This window comes from Globicephala melas, chromosome 4, assembly GCF_963455315.2.
Source record: "Globicephala melas chromosome 4, mGloMel1.2, whole genome shotgun sequence".
Taxonomy (NCBI): domain Eukaryota; kingdom Metazoa; phylum Chordata; class Mammalia; order Artiodactyla; family Delphinidae; genus Globicephala; species Globicephala melas.
In genome coordinates, this window is record NC_083317.1 from 6,089,541 (window position 1) to 6,112,385 (window position 22,845).

Consider the following 22,845-nt stretch of genomic DNA (forward strand, 5'->3'; position numbering starts at 1 on the left):
CATGGCAGAGAATTTGGGGAAAATAGTATTTATAATAAGTCTAAGCCATAGAAATGAAAACTTCAAGGTATCTTTATTATTTGATTTGAAGAAAAAACTATTATAAGTGTTCTTGGCTGTCAGAAAAAACTATTGTAAGTGTTGTTGGCTGTAAGATTCATAATTTGCAGAATGTTCTACAGTTGGAAAGAGAGGAGGAGTTATAGACACTTAATTTGAGTGACATGTAAATGGTATTTTTTTAAATGATAAAAAAGCCTTGCTGTATTAACATTTTATTTTTGGGTGTATTTTTTCTCAGGGTTCAGATGATTGTTTGGTGAAGATTTGGTCAACACACAATGGCCGCCTATTATCCACATTAAGAGGTCATTCTGCAGAAATTTCAGATATGGCAGTAAACTATGAGAATACAATGATTGCTGCAGGGAGCTGTGATAAAATAATTAGAGTGTGGTGCTTGAGAACTTGTGCTCCAGTTGCTGTGCTCCAAGGACACACGGGGTCAATTACATCTTTACAGGTAAACCAGCTTTAGTGTTCACATTTGTGTATTATCTCCTTTTCCTTTAAAACTCTTTTTCTTTGGAGATGAGAAATAGTAAGATGCTTAGTAGTTATATGCTCTATTTTAAATTTAGTAATGAAGAGAAATATAATTAATCATAGTTCCATGAATCTTAGAAGGGTGATATAACAAATATGTAATGCAGTTAAGAGCTGTATATAAAGGCTTGATGGATGACTTATTGTTTCCCTAAGGTTTATAGTTGAACTGAATGAGTGTCATTACACACTCATGGTGTTAAAGGAGAAAAATCATCAATTTAAGACTTGTGGATTTTGATGAGTGGATTAAATTTGCTGAAATATATTAATTTTTTTCCTTCCTGGGGGATGTTAATTTTGAACCACATACACAGTAGACAGAATAGTATGATGAACCCCTATGTGCCCATCACCTCAGGCCAATTCTTCTTCAGCCATTTCACCTTGTACCCAAAGCAAATCCTAGATTTCATATCATTTCTTCTGTAAAAAACTTCAGTATGTCTTCCTAAAAGACATACTGTGTTTTATTAGAAACATTATCATCACACTTGTTTGTTGATGTTCAAATTTCCAGTTGTTTCATAAATAGCATTATTTTGTTTAGTTTGTTTGAATTAGGAATCAGACAAAGCCTGTACCTTACAATTGCTATAGATTAAAAGAATTTTAAAACAATTGCACAGTGTTGTCCAATTTTTTTTTTATAACCACTTGCAGTTTCTTTGTTGAGGAAGTTGGGTTTATCTATAGAGTTCCCACAGTTTGGGTACCATTTGCTTCCTTGTGGAGTAGATAACATGTTTCTTTGTATTTCTTGTAAGTTGGTTGTTGGATCCAGAGCAGTAGTTTTATTTAATGTGCATGAGAATCACTTGGAGGCCTTGTTTAAAACACAGATTGCGGGGCTTTCCTGGTGGCACAGTGGTTAAGAATCCGCCTGCCAATGCAGGGGACATGGTTTGATCCCTGGTCCGGGAAGATCCCACATGCCGCGGAGCAGCTAAGCCCGTGCACCACAACTACTGAGCCTGCGCTCTGGAGCCCGTGCTCTGCAACAAGAGAAGCCACGACAATGAAAAGCCACAACAATGAGAAGCCTGCGCACCGCAACGAAGAGTAGCCCCCTGCACACCGCAACTAGAGAAAGCCCGCATGCAGCAATGAAGACCCAACGCAGCCAAAAATAAAAACAAATATAGATAAATAAATTTATATAAAAACAAAAAAGACAAAAAAACACAGATCGCTAGGCCCCAGTGCCAGAAATTTTGTTTGATTCAGAATGTTGGAGGCGGGGCCTGAGAATTTGCCTTCATAACAAGTTCTCGAGTGCTGCTTCTGCTTCTTCTTTATGTATTATTATTATTTTAAAAATTTTACTTCATTGTATCTTTTATTTTATTATTTATTTATTCATTTATTTAATTTTAGCTGCGTTGGGTCTTTGTTGTTGTGTGCAGGCTTTCTCTAGTTGCGGTGAGCGGGGTCTGCTCTTTGTTGCGGTGCGTGGGCTTCTCATTGCGGTGGTTTCTCTTGTTGCAGAGCACGGGCTCTAGGTGCATGGGTTTCAGTCGTTGTGGCATGCAGGCTCTAGAGCGCAGGCTCAGTAGTTGTGGTGCACAGGCTTAGTTGCTCCGTGGCATGTGGGATCTTCCCGGGCCAGGGCTCGACCCCGTGTCCCCTACATTGGCAGGCAGATTCTTAACCACTGCGCCACCAGGGAAGCCCTGCTCCCCCTTAGGGACTACACTTTCAGGATCATTGATCGAGAGGCTTGGTTACCTTGAGGTATGTTCTTCCAGGCATTGAACGTCTGGTGGACTCTGCAGTCGTCTTAGATCCATTAGTACTGAGAATGGTGCTACTCAGTCATTTTTTTTTTTTTTTGAAAATTACGTTTTGTTAGTAGATAATGATTTGTAAGGCCTTTTAAGACATGTTGGTGCTTCTGATTTGAGTTTGAGTAAGACAAGCGGTTTCATTTTCATATGTGAATTTACCTAGGGTATATGTTAAGTGGTCTATAAGTAGATTTGGTGTGAAGTTCTGTGATAAAAGTGACTTTTCTCAACTCCTGTGGCCAATATTCTTGAAGAATAAAGACTGCAGACTTATTTTTGGAGGATGACAACTCTAATTGGGGTTGTGTTTTACTTTGAAAATGTAAGCAAAATTTTTGATTTGCCTGTTTATTTTTTGGCAAGGAGTATATTGTTCTCTAGAGGATTTCATAGGTTAAAAATTAATTCAAATCCTAGCTATGTTCTAGAGGTTAAAAAAATTTTTTTCATTTTGTTATTTGGTATGAACTTATAGGCAATATAACAGCAAATAAGAACATTTATAATACTTTTTGAGGGTGTCTGTCTTAAAACCATTAGGGAATTCTTCAGTGTGAAAGTGGAGCTCTGGACTTCACTGAAAGCCCCATTCTTTTGGTAATGGGGGCCCACATGTGTTTACTACCTACTGAATATATCAAAAAACTCTACTTGGGTGGTGATAGGTTTTTATACTTCAGAAGGCTTATCTGTGCTTGCTAGTGGTTACTCTGAAGTTCAAAGTCAAGCAAATGCATGATTTTAGTTATTAATCTTTTTCATGTTCTTTGCCTTGTTGTTACTGGCATGTATAAACCATTTTAAATTTTAGTAAAGGTTTTCTTTTTATTTATTAAAAAAATGGTATGTAAGTAATATGGTTTGCAAAAAAATTAGACAGTAGTTAATAGCAAATAAAATTAAAGACTTCCATAATCTTACCATCTAGAAATAATCACTTTCAGTATTTTAGCACACACCTTTCTCATGGGTAGCAGTATACAGTGTCACTTAATATAATTTACATTCTCAAAAATGTTAGTATTAGACTTAACTGGGTTAGAGGTAGAACCTTTTGTCTATCTAAGAGGATCAAGTGAACATTCTTCAGGAATAAAAGACATAATGCAGAGCTGGCAACTATAGAAAAGCTGGATGAGGGTGACAAAAGTTTCTGAAGTACTAATGAGAAATTATGGGACCAAGATACAGTAAATAAGGAAAGCCCAGGGAGAGGAACTTGAGTTTGAAGGCATATGCCAGTTTCACAGGAGGTGGCTGAGAAGCTTAGCTGAAATTTTGACAGACTTGTAGGGTTGGGGAGGATATATCTTGGAAGTATGTATGCATAATAAATTCATAATAAATATGCAAATTTCATCAGAGAACTAGAAGTTAGTAAAAAGGAAATTCTAGAATTGAAATATATAACTGAATTTAATAATTCAGTGGATGGTTTTAACAGTGTATTAGATGCAACTGAAGAAATCAAAGAGAGAATTAATGAGCTGGAAATGGGGTTAGAAGAAAATAAATAGATGGAAGCACAGAGGGAAGAGTTTGGAATGTACTGAAAGAGATTAAGAAATAGACAGGAAATGCTGAAAAGATTCCACACGTGTATACATACATATATATCATATGTGTAATTGGAATTCCTGAAGAAGAGGAGAGAATGAAGCAAAAGCTTTGTTTGTAGTGATAATAGCTGAGAATTTTGCAAAATACGCTAAAGAAATAAAGCCACAGATTGAAGAAACACTAAGGATCCTGGGCAGAATAAATATACAGACATACTAAACATTACAGTAAAAGCTTTAAAACCGAAGACAAAGTGAAATCTTAAGTAACCAGAGGGGAAAATAAAGAAGGTATAAAACTGACGGCTAGCTTCTCAGTAGAAGCAGTGGAAGTTGATAGACAAAGGAGTACTCTTCCTAAAGTGTTAATAGGAAATGACTGCCAGTCTTGAATTCTGAACCTACTGAAAATACCATTGAACTACAATAAACACATTTTCAGACAAATGGAGAGTTTCTTAGTGATGGAACAGCACTAAAGGGAATTCGAAATAGTATCTATTAGGCAGAGAAGGAATGTGATCCCAGGCTTGGAATAAGAAAGAATGAAGAATTAAAAAAACAATGTGTGTGAGCAAATGGAAATAAACATTGACTCCATGCAACACATGTAATGTCTTAGGGTTTTAAATTATGTATGGAATTAAACTAACAGTAGTAATAGCTTGTATATAGGGAGGAGGTAACTTTAGTATTTGTTAGATCTTTGCATTTCATAATCTCTAAAATAATTAAAAGACTAGCAAGAGAATATATAACTACTAAGCTTAATAGAGGGGGAAATATGGAATAATAAAAAAGCAAGAAAGGAAAGAAAAAGAAGTGTAGGAAAAGTACTGAGATGAAACTAGGATATCATTAAATGGCATTGTAATCATAGATTACTTGTAAATGCATTAAATGGTCCGGATAAGAGAGAAAGATTTCAGACATAATTGAAAAACAAACCTCACCTTCAATATAAGGGTATAGGGAGTCTGGATGTAAAAAAAAGTAAAGGATGGAAACAATTATCCAAAAATTAACCATAAGAAGGCTGGTATAACATACTAATATTATTAGATAAAAAGGCATTAAGGCAAATACCAATTTTAGAGATAAAGAGGGACAATTTATAATGATTAAATGTTTCATTAGGCAGGAAGAAGAGTTCTGAATTTGTATGTGTTCAGTAACACAGCCTCAAAATACATTAAGCAAAAATAGAACATATGGGGAAAAATAGACCTCCATAATATTAATGGGCAATAAGCACATCTCTGGCTCTCTCAGTAGTTGGAAGAACAATCTGTGTCATTAAGAATATAGATTTGAACAATGTAAATAATAAGCTTGATCTGTATGATACATTAGAACACTGCGTATTATATTCACATCATTTCTTTTCAGTCTTAAGTGGATTATTATATAAATATTGTCCACATTCCAACCCTTAAACTAAGTTCTCAATAAATTTGAAAATACTGAAAATAATCTTAAGTATATTCTCCAGTAGTGCTATTAAGCTGGAAATTAACTAGCAGCCAGAATTAATAGAATAATCCTCACTTTTATAAATTAAGCAGTACACTTTTATGTAACCCATGCATCAAAGATGAAATCACAATAAAAATTTGAGAATATTTTGAACTGATTAATAATGAAAATATTATAATTATAACTTGTGGGATATAGAGTTTGGTAGCCAGCCACCAAGATGGTGCCCAGTGATTCTTCCCTCCTCATGCTGTTACCCATTGGTAGTCTCCTTGTTGAATAGGGTTGACCTGTGTAACCTATAGGATACTGGGAAAGTGATGTAGGGTGACTTCCATTGCTTGATTGTGAAAGGTTATGACAGTGGGAGTCACTGCCTTATTCTCTTGATGTGAATGGAAACATCTGTCTTATTCTCTTGACTCACTTGTCTTGAGGGATGCCTGCTGTGTCATGTCGACAGGGCACTCAGACAGCCCTATGGAAAGGTCTTCATGGTGAATAATTGGAGTCTCCTACCTTAGCCGTGTGAGTTGGCCTTTCTGGAAGCATGTCCTCCATCCTCATTTAAGCCTGGGCTGACATCTTGACTTCAACCTCAGGAGACCCTGAGCCAGAACCACCCTGCTAAGCTGTTCTGAATTCTTGACCCTTAGAGACTGTGAAATAATGAATATTTACTGTTGTTTCCAGTAGCTAAGTTTTGGGATAGTTTGTTATACAACAGTAGATAATTAATACCCAGCTGAAGCAGTGCTGAAAGGGAAGTTTATAGCCCTCAATGCATATATTAAAGAAAAGGCTGAAATTCAGTGATTAGATGTATTTCTCAGAAAGTTAGAAAAAGAACAGGAAACAATTAAGGATGGAAAAAATAATCATAACAGTAAAGAGTATCAACAAAGCCAGAAGTTCTTTGAATGAAATACTAGAAATGGTGTAAGACTGAGATTAATCTAGGATCAAAATAGAAATATCATAAATATTTATCATATTTGAAAAAGGGAATCACTATAGACCTTTCAGACACTAAAAAGTATATTTTAAAAGTTTTATATGGAAAATTTGAAAAAGTGAATTATTCTAAGACTGGCACAGAAAGAAATAAAATCTGAATGGACCTGTAACTATAAAATGCATTGAATCTGTAGTTAAAATTCTTTCTCTACCTGTTAGTATTTCTGTCAGAAATGTTTAACCTGAATCACATGAGGAAGCAGTCAGACAAATGCAAATTAACAGTTTATGAAAGCAATCTATATCCTTCAAAAGCTTAGTTTCAAAAAGACAAAAGGTGGGAGAACTACTTTATAAGGGAACTAAAAACTGTGACAAATATAAATATGTGATTTGGATCCTGTCTTTAAGAGAGGAAAAAAAAAAGAAAACCTATAATGGACATCTGAGAAATTGGGGGAAATTTCAATATTAATTGTATATTAAATGTCTTGAGTCTAATAAATGTATTATGTAGGAGAATATCATTGTTCTTAGGAGATACATGCTGAGGATTTTAGGGTTGAAGTGTCATGATGTCTGCAACTTAGATTCAGATGGTTCAAGTCCATCCAGTAGCCAGGGGCAAGTGTGGCAAAATATTAACGATTGGTGAATCTTGGTGACTGGTATGTGAGTGTTCATTGTACTATTCTTGCAGCTTTTATGCAGATTTGAAAGATTGCAAAGCGACATTTGGGGAAAATGAACAAATGCTATACTATCACTGCAACTGTTCAACATTAGCAAGTACTACTAAGCAAGAAAAAGCAAAAATGTATAAATATTGGAAAGAAAGAGAAAAAAATTCTCATTTTCTTTTTTTTGGCCGTGCCGTGTGGCATGTGGGATCTTAATTCCCTGACCAGGGATCTAACCCCTGCCCCCTGCAGTGAAAGCATGGAGTCCTAACCCCTGGACTGCCAGGGAAGTCCCCCAAATTCTCATTTTTCAAACAGTTTGATTACCTACTTGAAAAAGCCAAGAGAATCAATGGAAAATGCCTTGACAGATTTCAGTTTAATCTTACAGTAGTTGTGGGACTAGATAGTGATAATGGCTGCAGAGTATTGTGAATGTACCAAATGCCACTTAATTATACATTTTAAAATGGTTAAAGTGGTGAATTTAACGTTGTGTGAATTTTACCCCCTCCTCCACTCCCCCATGCTAATAGCTCTGTCTAGAATGCACATGTGAGCACACAGGAAAGATTTGCATTTTAACAGTTAGTAGGACGGCTTACTACCTTTAAATAATGCATTCTTTAATAGCAAAATAGAGGATCAACATATATTAAAGACTGCTTATTTTGTCACTGAATAAGTTGTAAAAGTAGAAGTTATTATGCTCTCAGGCACATGTTATATACTAGACAGTTACTCAGGATGTGTGATTTCAGGAAAACTGTTTTGACTTTGGAAGTAGACATGTGAGATTGCAGTACAGAATCACAAAGCCAAAAGGGACTTTGAGAAATTGCAGTTCTTACTGTTTCCTTTATTTAGAGGTGCATGTTACAGTCATCGATGAGTAGCTTTGAGGTTGGTTAATAAAACATGGCTATATGTCAGCGATACTGCATTTGAGGAAATGTTGTTACTTAGAAACAGTAAAAGGAAGGCTTCAAAAGTTAAAAATGCCTGTTGGGTACTAAAAAAAAAAATCTCTTTTTTTTAACTTAAGAGGATTTACCTGGTGAATTCTATAAAACCTATTAGAACTGCTGAGAGCTTAGTAAAACATTTAGATATAGGACCCATGTCCTAAAACCAAAACTTTCTTATAAACCATCAATAATCAGTTTGCAAATATAATGAAAAAAGTACATAATTCATAATAGCAACAAAAGCTTCACATAGGAGTAAACTTACCAGGAGACGGGGAAAGGTCTTAAAAATAATGGCAGAACCTTGGGTGGTGGGGAGGGAATAGTCTAAATAAGTGAAAATTTCTACCATGCTCCTGAATCAGGAGATTCAATGTTGTAAAGCTGTCACATCTCCAGATCATGGTGTAAAGTCAGTGTATTTACATTTGAAATCCCAGTTGCTTTGTTTTAATGGAACTTGGCATGTTATCAAGTTCATTTAGAAAGAGAAAGATAAGCACAAATAGCCAACCACCCACCCAATCCCTCAAAAAAAACCCTCAACTTTTTGCGATACTAGGTATTTAAAAATGCTTTAAAAGATGTTATAAACAGTATAGTGTCAACCCAGGGCTAGACAAAGACATCAATGAGACAAAATAGAGAGCAACAAACATCTTGTGTATCTGTCATATTAAGTGACCTGTGTTCTAACTAACTTTAATTAAAATTCTTTACTCTGTGTTTGCAAGGTTACAAATTTTACCTTGTTTTAATTAACAAGAATTATCCAATTGTTAATATAATTTCAGTTACTACTTTTAATGGGATATTCTCTAAAACTCATTGTTAGTCCATATTCTGAAACATATCTACTTAGATGTAAATAATCACTTAAAAAACCCTTGATTTCATATATTCGAAGAGAAGGAGCTTAGAAGAAACTTCACTGAAGAAGTCGTAGGTTCAAATTTTATCTCTCTTACAAAGTGTATATAACCTTGGGGAAAAGCATGAAACAGAGATAATAAACTATCTCTCTCTGGCATGTTGTAATGATAAGTAAGTATGTAACTCATACGGAAAGACAAAACCAACGCATTTCTTCCCAACACTTCCTTTTCTCTTAATGGCAATACTGGTCTTCCTTTTGCATAAGTTCCTTTATCTTGAATGTCTCATGAGTCAGCAAGTTGTGTTGCTTCTTTCATGAAGGTAGGGGGTACTGCCATCCAGTTAAGGTTCTTGGATCAATTGGATTGATTCTTGGTTCTTTATCTTATCTGTTCCTTTTCAATCAATATTATATACTGCTGTCAGACAGATCTTTGGGTTGCCTTCAGTGTTTTACTTGAGAACTACAGTTAACCTCTTAACTTGGTGTTATTGGGTCCAGATTTTCTATCCATTTAACCCATTTCCATACCACTTCCAAAATGAACACTTAGTCTTATAGATCTTTCTGTTAACTATCACATTCCCTCTCACTTTTGTATTTTTGTTCATCTTATTCCTTTGCCTAGTGCGTTTTTCTTGTTTTCCTTATATTTTTCTGTCTTTTAAGCTGCCTTAAAAGCTGCCTTTGGTCCAGGATGTCTCTGGACCAAATTGATCTTGCTTTCTCTAGCTTGTTTGTGTAGCACAAATGTTAGCCCTGTTCCAAAGTTACGATATAATTTTTGTGTTTTCTTATAATACTTTTATGGTTTTGTTATTTAAATATTTAAAATGTTGATCACTTGGAATTTATCCTGCTTTACAGTCTGAAGAATGGATCCATTTTTTCCCAGATTGTTGCACAGTTGTCCCTTTACCATTTATGCATTTACGATCCATTGTTTCCTCAACTGATTGAGATGGCTCCTTTATCTTAAGTCTTGTGTATTAGGGTCCAGTTTGGACTTCACATTTTTCCATTGGTCATTCTGTCATTGTGTACCTACTGTGCCCCATAGTTTTAATTAATTGGCTTTGTGGTCGGTTTCACATTGATAGGACTAGATCTTTACTTTCTCTTTGTAAAAGTTTTTCTGACTGTTCTTGTTAGTTTTGAAAGTAATCATTTATTGAGATCACATTACATTTACAAATTAGAGATAGACTTCATTTTTTACAGGTTATGAGTTTTCACTGCAATAATATTACCTATGTTTTGGATTTCTTGTGTTTTACTTAAAGTGTTAGTTGAAGTTAACTTTGAAAAACTGTTTAACTTCAGTAGCAGCTCAGGAAACTGAATTGCAAATGTTATTCCTTTTTAGTTTAGCCCAATGGCCAAAGGCTCTCAAAGATACATGGTCTCTACTGGTGCTGATGGGACAGTTTGTTTTTGGCAGTGGGATTTAGAATCCCTGAAATTCAGGTAAGTGACTTTAATTGTGTAATAAGTTTTCTTTTTTAATGTTGTTACAGTTTAGTCTAGTGAAATGAAATCTGATTATAAAGAGAAATTGTGTATTGTGGTTCCGTTTTTACTTTTGAATTTAATTTTTGTTATACACAGCATATGTGCCATATTGACTACTGTTTACACTGTACGATTTAGATAGTTGGATATGTAAAAGGAGCATAGCCATGCTGTCTTAGTGGGCACATTTTTTTGAAAAAGAAAAAGTGATAGTATATATGTGAACATTTTGAAAAATGTTAGAAAAGTATAATTACATGGGCAGAAATTTAGGAAGGATCCTTTAAGAATCAGACCTGGATCATAGCCCTGCACTGCCCAGTGTGTTACCCGCTAGCCACATGTCTCTATTGAGCACTTCGGGTGTGGCTAGTGCAATTGAGGAATCGAATTATTAATTTAAATTTAACTGATACGATTCAGTTATTACAAAACTTTTAAACGTATTTCAAACAACTTGAATATGTGAATTTAGTTTTTCATCTATAAGTTTTATGAAATCTGAGTACAGATCAAGTATTTTTGATGAAAACTGTTCAAATTGAGATGTATTATTAGTGTCTAGAATGATCTGGAAGATTTAAAAGATTTAATATGAAAGAACCTAAAGTTCTCAATAAAACTTTATTAACATTGATGTGATATTTTGGATATATTGGTTTAAATGAAGTAAAACTAATTTTATCTTTTTACTTATAATGTGGCTACTAAAAAACCCTAGTTTTATCTTTATACTTAATGATGTGGCTACTAAAAATTTAAAGTTACACGTGTGGCTCGCATGCCCTTTCTGTTGGACCATGCTATCACCCGGTGGTTCTACATCCTACTCTGCGGCCTCGATAATGGATTCTCTCACACTGTCTGAGCTTTAGTCACCTAAGTTACAGAACGGGGGTTAGTAGGCTTGCTCTTTCTGTATACTATGTTCTGTATAAGTTTGGGGATTGGACAGTTCTCTGAAATCCATCCAGCTATAACAGCATATGTGGAAATATTTGGTATACTGTGAGGTACTAGAAATAAGATTATAACATTTAAATATGCTAGATTAAAACCAATATTTTAAACCATGTTAATGTGCTAAACTAATGTATTTTTCTTTTCAAGTCCACGTCCCCTGAAGTTCACTGAAAAGCCTAGACCAGGCGTTCAAATGCTTTGTTCTTCTTTTAGTGTTGGTAAGATAACTTTAGTGTTTTTTTCTTAGTTTTATTTTAGCATTTTGAATGACCACATTATGAGAGAGAGCTGGCAGAAAGGAGGCTTAAAGTGTCCATATGAGCAGTTCTTGTGCCATGTGCCCTGTGTGTATGATAAACCAAGAATGTGGTTCTTTTAACTGAACTGCATGTTTTTGGTAGTTTAAATTTGTTTTCCACACATCTTGTGAAATTATTCTCCATTTTCTTGTACAGTGGACTTGTGTGAAACCTTTCTTTTTGGGAGAGGTCAAAGATCTTTCCCCATAGAAGTCTGAAAATTTGAACAAGTGAACTTTATATTCCAAAGCTAGGTTTAGGTGTGTAAAGCTGTTCGGAAAGCAGAGCCCCTTTTCATGCATTTTCAGAGCCGCAGCATCTTAAAGTCATTGTCACAACTAATACAGCAGAAGGAGATAGTGAACATTTCCAGTCTGAATTAACTTTTAAAAATTAAGCCTCATTTGATGTGTGCTTCCTGCCCTCCCCCCCCACCCCAGCACCACCAAACAATTCTCCGACACTAGTTAGGTATCCTATAATTCAACTCAATTCTGACACTACCTACCTAGAGAATAGTGTGAGATCCCACAGGTTAAGGGCTCAGTCCTACAAGATGCCCCACCTACCCCCAGCCTCAGACCAGGTTGTCACCTGTGCTTCTGACTGATGGGCTATATAGAGCAGAGATTCCCACAACTTCCTCCTTGGATTTGATTAATTTGCTAGAGCAGCTGACAAAACTCAAACATTTTACTCACTAGATTTTCGGTTTATTATAAAAGGATATAATTCAGGAATAGCCAGATGGAAGAGATGCATAGGATAAAGTACATGGGAAGGGGCACTCTCTGGGTGTGCTATTCTTCTCTGATCTCCACCTGTCCATCAACCTGGAATCTCTCTGAACCTTGCCCTTTTTTTTGCGGTACGCGGGCCTCTCACTGTTGTGGCCTCTCCCGTCGCAGAGCACAGGCTCCGGACGCGCAGGCTCAGCGGCCATGGCTCACGGGCCCAGCCGCTCCACGGCATGTGGGATCTTCCCAGACCAGGGCACGAACCCGTGTCCCCTGCATCAGCAGGTGGACTCTCAACCGCTGCGCCACCAGAGAAGCCCTGAACTTTGCCCTTTTGAGTTTTTTATGGAGGCTTCATTACATAGGCACAGTTGGTTAAATCATTGGTCGTCACTGTTGATTCAGCTCTCTCCCAGCTCTCTTATCACATGGTTGGTTCCCCTAGCAGTTAGCTCCCATCCATAGATGCTTTCCAAAAGTCACCTCATTAACATAAACTCTGTTGTGTTTGAAATGGGTTTGATGAAAATCAAGACACCAGTATCACTTCACTTAGGACATTCTAAGGGTTTGAGGAGTTCTGCCAGAAAAAGGGATGAAGACCAAATATGTATTTCTTCCTAAAAGTCACAGCATTACACTGCATTAATTTTAAAAGTTCTTTATATAATGAATTAGAAAACAGATTTATTGAGATAAATTTAGTTTTGGCATAGAGAGCTTGCTTAATTTAATATAGAAATTTGGTTAAGATATTTGTTACAAACTGGATTTTTTAAACCTTAAAATTTTTATTTCAGGTGGTATGTTTTTAGCCACAGGTAGTACTGATCATGTAATCAGAATGTATTTTTTGGGTTTTGAAGCACCTGAAAAAATCGCAGAACTTGAAAGTCACACTGTAAGTATTCACGTTTTAAAATTCTGTAGATTGTTAATATTCCTGTTGGTACATAGCCTCATATTGCTAAGGGAAATTGTTACTGATTTTAATTTTAACTTAAATTTAGGGGGAATTGGAGGTGAAACATGATATTGACAAACTCAGCACCTTATGGTGCCAAATACTTTGCAGTGGTTATTTCAGCTTTAAGTCCAAACTCTTGATTATGATAATTAATCTGGGTGATTAGGTTTGAATTGGGTCTATTTATCCAAACCAAACTCATGAAATTAGAATGCTGTTTTATCAATGTGTACTAAGAGAGATAACTCTCAGTATTCTGGAGTGCTGGTTAGCGGTCAGGTCATCTTTTCTCCTGTAGGAAGTTCTGTGAAGTTATTTGATAAAAAAAATCACTTTAAAAGAAATTATTATTATTATTTTTTGCACATAATCATCGAAGTGAATATGCCTTGTTTTCAGCTATTTAAACCTTTTATTTTGATCACTATCTACACGTCAATTTTTATACAGATGTAATTAATTGCAAATACTGCTTTAATTTTAGAAGTAGGCTTCTTTTTACCACATGTGTCTGTCTTTGAGACAAGAGCTGTATCTTAGTCTTATTAGGTTCGTAGTTAGATTCTTTGCACTTAAACGTACAATATATGTTTGAATGGCAGGGTTAAGCAGCGTAAGTGCATATCTCTAGCTTTAAACCAAATATGCTTCTGGCTGTAAAACTGAGTGGGTTTTCTTTGTGTACAGACTATGTAGATGATTACTTTTGTGTTTGGTTTTTTCCCCTCTTTAGGATAAAGTTGATAGTATCCAATTTTGTAACAATGGTGATCGGTAAGTAAGTGTGTGTGTGTGTTTTTTTAAATTTTTTAATTTAATTTTTTTTATACAGCAGGTTCTTATTAGCCATCCATTTTATACACATCAGTGTATACATGTCAATCCCAATCTCCCAATTCATCCCACCCCACCCCCACCCCCCACCGTGTTTGTATTTGTGAGTGTGTTTTTAGGTAAATATACTATGCTTCCTATTAGTATAACTAATATATCACTTTGTAGGTATATATCATATTGCAGGTACTTGTTAGTAAATGTAATAATTGAAGGAAAAGTGTCTGGGGCAGGGAGGAAACAATTAAATGTAAGTTTTTAGAATTGTAGTTTCTGCAGCCTCCTATGACCAAAAAGTAGTTTTTCTTTATCTCGCTGCTGGCTAGATGTTTGATTTATAGGAAAATTAGGTGTAAGGATAAAGAAATTTGTTATATTTGAGTAGTTAAAAGAAAATCTTTTCTAATCTCCCAATCACTGTGATGTAGTGCAACAGAATTATCACTTAAATTATATCCTTTATGGTCCCCAGTGTCTTTTCAGGTACCTTTCCTAAACTGTGATTTTTTAACACTTAACTTTATTAAATGATTGATTTATTTTTACACATGGCTAGCATGAATTAATTTGAGTTTAGAGTTAAAATGCTTATAATGGTGCTTTTGGTCTTACTGTTTCTTCCATACATTTTTTTTGTGTGTGTGTGGTACGCGGGCCTCTCGCTGTTGTGGCCTCTCCCGTTGTGGAGCACAGGCTCCGGATGCACAGGCTCAGCGGCCATGGCTCACAGGCCTAGCCGCTCCACAGCATGTGGGATCTTCCCAGACTGGGGCACGAACCCGTGTCCCCTGCATTAGCAGGCGGACTCTCAACCACTGCGCCACCAGGGAAGCCCATCTTCCATACATCTTTAATTGTCCTTCTCCCCCCCACCCCCCCTCCAAATACTTATTGTACATTGTCTTTTCAAAACTCAATCTATTCGAGAAGCTCGTGATTGAGTTTGAAATGTGCTTTACTTAATAGGGCTAGGCAAATCATAGCAAACCAGATTTTCTCTGTTTAGATACGCGCTAAATTCCGTGTCTTTTGGAATAAACACCTATAGATTTACCTGCAGTCAAGATAGCTACAATAAAAATTTTTTCACTTGAAATATTAACTGTAGCCCTTGGTAGCACGTATGTGAGTAGAAGATCTTCTTTTCTTTTAAGGTTTTTAAGTGGTAGCAGAGATGGAACAGCACGGATTTGGAGATTTGAGCAGTTAGAATGGAGAAGCATCTTACTGGATATGGCTACAAGAATCTCAGGGTAAGTTGAGATGGTTTGTTTCTAAGTAGGTGCATCCTAAGTACTTGGTCTCTCTCTCTCTCTCTCTCTCTCTCTCTCTCTGGTTGGTTGATCGCTTTGTTCAGGGGACTGGAGCCACCTCCTATTAGAAGAGCTACGATCTAAGTGAATGGCTCCCTCCTGCACATCTGACAGTTAAATACTTAAACCTCATATATTCTTTTTTTTTTAAGAATTAATTAATTAATTTTTGGCTGCGTTGGGTCTTCGTTGCTGCGCGCGGGCTTTCTCTAGTTGTGGCGAGCGGGGGCTACTCTGTTGCGGTGCACGGGCTTCTCATTGCAGTGGCTTCTCTTGTTGTGGAGCACGGGCTCTAGGCACATGGGCTTCAGTAGTTGTGGCTCGCAGGCTCTAGAGCACAGGCTCAGTAGTTGTGGTGCATGGGCTTAGTTGCTCCGCGGCATGTGGGATCTTCCTGGACCAGGGCTCAAACGTGTGTCCCCTGTGTTGGCAGGCGGATTCTTAACCACTGTGCCACCAGGGAAATCCCCGCCTACTATTTCAAAAAATATATAAAAATAACTCAAGTATATCAAATGTGAAAATTTTCAGAAAATTCTACTTTTTGAAGGTAGGATTTTTGGAATTTTTAAGAAGACACAGCTACGTCTGGCGAAAAAAGCAAACACGCTTTATTTAGGTTTAAAAAAATTAGGCTCCAGTGGGAGTGAAAATTTTTCTTTTTGTATGCTGAAATTTTGGTTTGTAAAATGGCATTGAAGGCAAGTTTGTCTAACTGTCCCCCTCCCTCAACCTCCAAAGTCTCAAAAACGTATCTTTAGCATCTTTGAGATAAGTTTAGTACTTTGCAAGATAAATATTACAAATTTCAAATACATTGCTTTTTTGGTTTGTATATTTTGGGAGGCAGTACAGGTGGTAGAAAGAATATGTGTTTTGGAGTCAGACCTTTGCTCAAATACCATTTACACTGTTTATAGCTATATAATTTTGACAACATCATTTAATATTTATTAATCTGTTTCATCATCTGGGAAGTGAGACTACCTGCCTTTAAGTATTGTTGGCAATTTTAAATCATATGAAAATTTCCAGCACTGCTTGGCCTAGAGTAGGCATATCAATATTCTTAGGAGTTTTTCTGAGAAATGTTACACATTTTAGATCTTCATGTCTGCTTTATTTTTAGTAATAGTAGGAGAAATTAACCCATTCTCTGCTGTGGCTCAAACAGTTGTATTGGATTTCAAAATAAATTTGATATTAATATTTTTGTGGAATGATCTGTGGTAGAGAATGGAAAGAATACATACTAGAAATCTGATAATCCTTGTTCACAAACAAATCTTTACAGTTATTTAAAAATGTTACATCTGGATATTTAGAAGCATCTTAGTGTGAAAGTAAATAATAATGAAAGAATGGCAGTGAAGAACATTTGAAATGGTATTCGCCCATGAATAATTATTTTATTAGGCAAAATAGGAATACCATTGTAAAAACTTGAATAAAAATTTTTAAGTGAGACTGAGAACTATTTATTTTTCTTGTTGTCACCCTCTCTTCATGGAGAGAACTTTTCTTGTATTTTCCCTCATGGTGGAAATATTCTTTTCTCATTTAAAGTTTTACTTATTTCAAATCTTGAAAGGCAGTGTTTTCTGTGTGTAAAAATTGATGGATATATTTGTTTTAGTGTTCTAATCTTGGCTAATCAACTTGATGAAATGCAACATGTCTGTTAGTAAATTCAAATGAAGTGTGGAGGGTCTTAGCCTGTATTCCATTTTGTCATTTATTTATTTTATTTATTTGGCTGCGTTGGGTCTTAGTTGTGGCATGTGGGATCTTCACTGCGGCATGCAGGCTTCTCTCTAGTGGTGGCGCACGGGCTCCGTAGTTGTGGCACATGGCCCAGTTGCCCCGTGGCATGTGGGATCCTGGTTCCCCGACGAGGGCTCAAACCCGTGTCTCCTGCATTGGAAGGTAGATTCTTAACCACTACGCCACCAGGGAAGTCCCCTTTTGTCTTTTATGTTACACTTCCTCTGACCAATCTAGTTAGATTTATTCTCTCATTTGTGTTCCATGGTGCTGACATAGATAGGTGTTACATAGCACTCATTCCATATTCTTGTAGCCGTTTTCTTTAAAATACATGTTTATTATATGCTTAATCATTTCTTAGAATGTGCTCTGTGATTTCAGAAGCAGCTAGGTCCCCCCAGTCCCCCCAACCCCATACTACTGACTGCTGTATTTTATACAGAAGCTTTGCATATTGCTTTCATAAAGGCAGCAAAACACTGCAGACGTGTATCCAAGACCGTTCTTGGCAAGGACCTGTAGGAACAGTTTATAGGGAAGTAGAAAGAGATGAATGCAGCTCATTTACAGTTCAGCAAATTGAGAGTCTGTGTCAGGCACTTTGCTAGACATTGGGGTCATGAAGATGAATTACCTTCTATAGAGAGTGAAGCAGTTGAAAGTATTACTTATAGGGCTTGGGGTCAGGAGAAGGGAATAATTAGAAAAGAGGTAGAGAGAAAAAGCTTTGCTTTTATGAGCAGCGGCGGTATTCTGAAATCTGCCTGTATTCAGTCTCCAAACTGTTTGTAAATCATCCCTTACCCCTCGGGATTTTGCCCTTATCTGTTTATAGATAATCTTTTGCGGGTCAGATGTGATGAACTCTCTATCGAGTTGGTAAGGTATGGACATGAGCTGGATTACTTCAGTTATTTTTGTATTGATGAGGGATTGTGTACATTGTACAGCCTCCTACACATATAGCATTGCACATTTCATATTTTTTTCCTTAGAGATTTATCTTTAGAAGAGGAAAGGTTTATGAAACCCAAAGTAACAATGATAGCTTGGAATCAGAATGATAGCATTGTTGTCACAGCTGTGAATGATCATGTCCTCAAAGTGTGGAATTCTTATACTGGACAACTGCTTCATAACTTATTGGTAGGTAGTTTTTATAACATACAACAAATCAAAAATTTTTGAACTATAATTTTATTTTTAATAAACATGTTTCATTTATATTATCAAATGAATAGAAATTTGTATATATACTAATGTATAAATTACTGTCATTAATACATATTTAAAAACTGTTATACACTGTGACAATATGGGCTTTTAATTTTAAACTTGTAACTTGCAAACCCTCCTTAACTGTATGACTTTGTTGAATAAAGGGACATGCTGATGAAGTATTTGTTTTGGAGACACATCCCTTTGATTCCAGAATTATGTTATCTGCAGGACATGATGGCAGCATATTTATATGGGATATTACAAAAGGCACCAAGATGAAACATTATTTTAATATGGTAAGTGGAGTGAGAGGTATCTTTATGCATGTTTGCATTTGTTCCAAGTATTTGGATAATGAAGTGTAGCCAGAAACCTATCTGCACATTTTGGCAGTTTATATTTCTAGAAATCAGGGTACTACCTAGTCTGATAAATATCTGATAGCCATATATACGTACATACATACAAATGTGAAATTAATCTGTATAACTAATTCACATGAGGGGAAGATTTTCAAAATTTATTTATTTAGCTTTGTGTGTGTGAATTTTCCCTGTCTGTGTTTAAATTGGCAAAATTATGGTAATTCACACAACTTTTTCACTATTTAAATTTATTAAAACATTTGATAATAGGGACTTCCTGGCCATCCAGTGGTTAAGATGCAGCACTTCCAATGCAGGGGAACTAAGATCCCACATGGCACGTGGTGCAGCCAAAAAAAAAATTTGATAATAAAAAATAATACTCAGAGTCATCTAGGGAATCGAACATCATTGTTTGTTTTTCAGTGTTTCTGCTTTTTGCACATGAATATTTGAAAACCAGATTACGATCTTATTGCATGTTTTTAGAATTTCTTATACATAACTACAATACAGTTACCAAAATAGGCAAATTTAACATTGATAAAGTAGCGTTATCTAATCCAGGTTTACATTCAAATTTTGTCAGTTGTCCTAATAATGCCTTTATAGTTATATTTTACCCCTTGGACCAGCATCTGATTCAGGATCATGCATTGTATTAAGTAGTTATGTATCCCTAGTTTTGTAAGATCAATAATTCTGCCTTTTTTTTCCCCTATATCTTGCCCTTTTACAGGCAAATAATGTTACAGGATATCTCTGTTTTGTCTGATACTTCTTCATGATACAATACTGTTTCACATTTTTTTTATGTAATAAAACATAAATGATAGTGTGCCGTCCATGCATTATATTAGACGGCACATGATATTTATATGTTCCACTGTTATATGGTGGTAATTATTAATATTTGGTTAAGGTGGCATCTGCCAAGTTTCCCCACTGATTTTTAAAATAGTTGTTTTTTCTTTGTAAATTTTAAACTGATTTGCTCAGAGACTATGTAAATGTCTGGTTCCTCATGAAACTTTCACAAATATCAGTATCCATCGAAGGCTTTCTAATGGCATCGTTCTTTACATATTTAGTAGTTGGCATTGTTGCACATAGTTTTGTAATCCTTTCTCATTTTATGTAAAGAATGTTTTTCAAACCCTTAAATATTTTTTAAGAATTTGCAAATGTATTTGTGACGGTAAATTCAGCCTATCTTAGAAGTATGTTACCTATATGTTTAATTTACTGTTGTCGAGTATTTAAGTGGTTTCTAAAATATGCACAGTAACAATACTTTGAATGTTTTTATACTTGGCTGTTTAGGTAGATCCCTGATTATTTCCTTGGGATAAATTCTGAGGGAAATGTGTAAAAGGGCTTGTACATTGTTAAGACTTTTGATTTATATATATATATGATATATATATATATATCATATATATATGATAGGTTTTATAAAATTACTCTTCAGTTTATATTGAGATCCAATTCAAACTATAATTAATTTTTGAGGCAATATAGTAGCATCCTATAGGTGAATGATTCTTAGATATTTGATTTCATGTGTTCCATGTTTTTGTTGGGTTTTTTTGACCTTAAAATTTTCATTTCAATGTGCTTACACTGGACAGTTTCTTCAACAAACAGTTTAAAATACAGTTTTTTATTTATTAACATTAAGTGCACTAAAACAACTCAAATAGCCTGACCCAAGTACATCATTGGGCATCTCTGAAACTTGCATCTCTGTTCAAATTACTGGAAAAAGAACTAAGCCTTCTTCAGTTTTTCTATGGCCTTAAAATTCATAGGTACATCCATCTTTTAATTAGCCTTTAAAACTCAATAGGAACATTACATACTAAATTTAATCTATTAAAACAGAAAACTACATTAATTCAGGCTTTAAACAGAATATAAGCTAAAATAACCTCTAAGCCAAAGAGTAATCTGAAAAAAGTCTCAAATGGGCAACGATGATCTTATTTCCAGTCAGACACCAAAAATTGGCCTTGTATACTGAATTCTTGTTACCTTTACTGCTCAGCTGAGAGTCTCCTAATTCTTTAATGCTAGACAAATTACGCAGGGTTGTAAACTACTAACAAAAACAGTATTTCATTAAGTAAATAGTTAACATAATGTGACACTGAAGTGTTCTCCAGGCACAGTTGAAGGTCGGATTTTGTCAGGAATCATTGTGTAGGACTCTTCAGACTGCAGGTAAAAACCGGAGTCTGTCTTGCTCTGCCTAGGTAGGTTTGCCCACTTGGGAAAACTTCCTTCTCAGCAGGTACCCTGAGCAAAGCTTTTGGTGCAGTAAGTTCCACATGTATGATAGGAGAGTAGCTGCCACCATCTTTGCTTTACCAGCCAAGGGCTCTCCCCTCCCCACCCTCCTCTGCTTTACTTGGACTGAAGGTCTCAGGCCAGAGGTGTGAAGTGGTGCCAGGGTGCAGGTTGGGCTGTGGTGGAGGTGGCTCTTCAAAGGACCCTGGGGGTGAATCTGTGTAATAGGAGGGAAAATATTTACACATTTTTTTCCTTTTTATGTTATGAGAGAATGCAAATTTGTATACATGGATTATCTTATTCAGCAAGTCCCTAAATATCCCAATACCTTAATTCCTCCCCCCCACCCCATTTTGTTAATTGGCACTCAGTCATGTGTGGTATAGCAGTAGTGAATTATTGCTTTTCGAGCGGGTATTTAGGTATGTATGTGAGTTTGTTTTGGCAGTTACCTGGGTGGATGAATCCTTTTTCCAACGCTGATTTAACTTGTCCTAAAGTTTAATTATTGGAACGTTATAGGCTGAGACAACAGATAAGCATAGCTCTACACTATTGAGTTAATGAAACAACTCATTTAACTATAAATTGATAATACTAAACTACTATAATTTACAGTTAAAAAAACAAGAATAAAACAGAAAACAGTTTAAAAGTTATCTCTTTAAGGCAACATTCATGATGCACTTAGAGTATTCTTTCTGAAATTTGTGGCAGTTTGAAATAAGGTAGTTGCAGGTGCAGGCATTTACATATGCACCCTTGAGACTTTGCAGCATTACAAATTTTGCGTTTCCACTTAGTCATCTAAGTGGAAAGCTTAAACTCCATAAAAGTATTGATTTTAGTTCATGAATTCCAAACTTTATTAATCTTTAATCATTTCTCTTGTAGTTTTTTTTTTTTTTCTTTTTGCGGTACGCGGGCCTCTCACTGTTGTGGCCTGTCCCGTTGCGGAGCGCAGGCTCAGCGGCCATGGCTCACGGGCCCAGCCGCTCTGCGGCATGTGGGATCTTCCCGGACCGGGGCACGAACCCGTGTCCCCTGCATAGGCAGGCGGACTCTCAACCACTGCGCCACCAGGGAAGCCCCTCCCTTGTAGGTTATTAATCAAAAGATTTTTGTTATATATTGAAAGAAAAGTTTGTGAAATTGTCATTCACATGTAAGAAGTAAAGAAAGCCATTTTGGATTGGTTTATGATCCTTCATTTGATCAATTTGAGAACTAATTCTTAGAAGATCTTTTGAGATTTTTTTCTAGGCTAGTGGTATCTAAAATGAATTTTATTTTCTGAAAATATTAACATGTGCTTAACGAAAACTTTGTTTAAAAATTTGGTTTTTCAGAAGTTGATATAGCAAAAGCTCTTACACAGAAATGGTCATACATTTTTCCCTCTGTGTTTCCTAGATTGAAGGACAAGGACACGGAGCTGTATTTGACTGTAAGTTTTCACAGGATGGACAGCATTTTGCCTGTACAGATTCTCACGGTCACCTTCTGATATTTGGTTTTGGATGCAGCAAGCCATATGAAAAGGTCATTTCATATACTTTCTCACAGCATGTAAAATAGTTATAAAGGATGTTTTGAAAATAGGTTAGATGTATTGATTTATTTTTTTTTGTCTTTTCAAACAAGGTTAACTGGTTAATAATTTAT

The 22,845-nt window shown here is 35.8% G+C and overlaps 1 protein-coding gene across 1 annotated transcript in view; it reads left to right on the top strand.

Moving 5' to 3' along the window:
* BRWD1 (bromodomain and WD repeat domain containing 1) overlaps positions 1 to 22,845 on the top strand; it is a 120,354-nt gene that overhangs the window by 29,086 nt on the left and 68,423 nt on the right. The window contains exons 8-16 of the mRNA XM_030835428.2: positions 302 to 523; positions 10,277 to 10,377; positions 11,533 to 11,603; positions 13,222 to 13,322; positions 14,122 to 14,162; positions 15,377 to 15,475; positions 18,298 to 18,448; positions 18,685 to 18,819; positions 22,594 to 22,722. Of these exons, the coding sequence (XP_030691288.1) occupies positions 302 to 523; positions 10,277 to 10,377; positions 11,533 to 11,603; positions 13,222 to 13,322; positions 14,122 to 14,162; positions 15,377 to 15,475; positions 18,298 to 18,448; positions 18,685 to 18,819; positions 22,594 to 22,722 (1,050 nt within the window). The remainder of the gene's footprint in view (positions 1 to 301; positions 524 to 10,276; positions 10,378 to 11,532; positions 11,604 to 13,221; positions 13,323 to 14,121; positions 14,163 to 15,376; positions 15,476 to 18,297; positions 18,449 to 18,684; positions 18,820 to 22,593; positions 22,723 to 22,845) is intronic.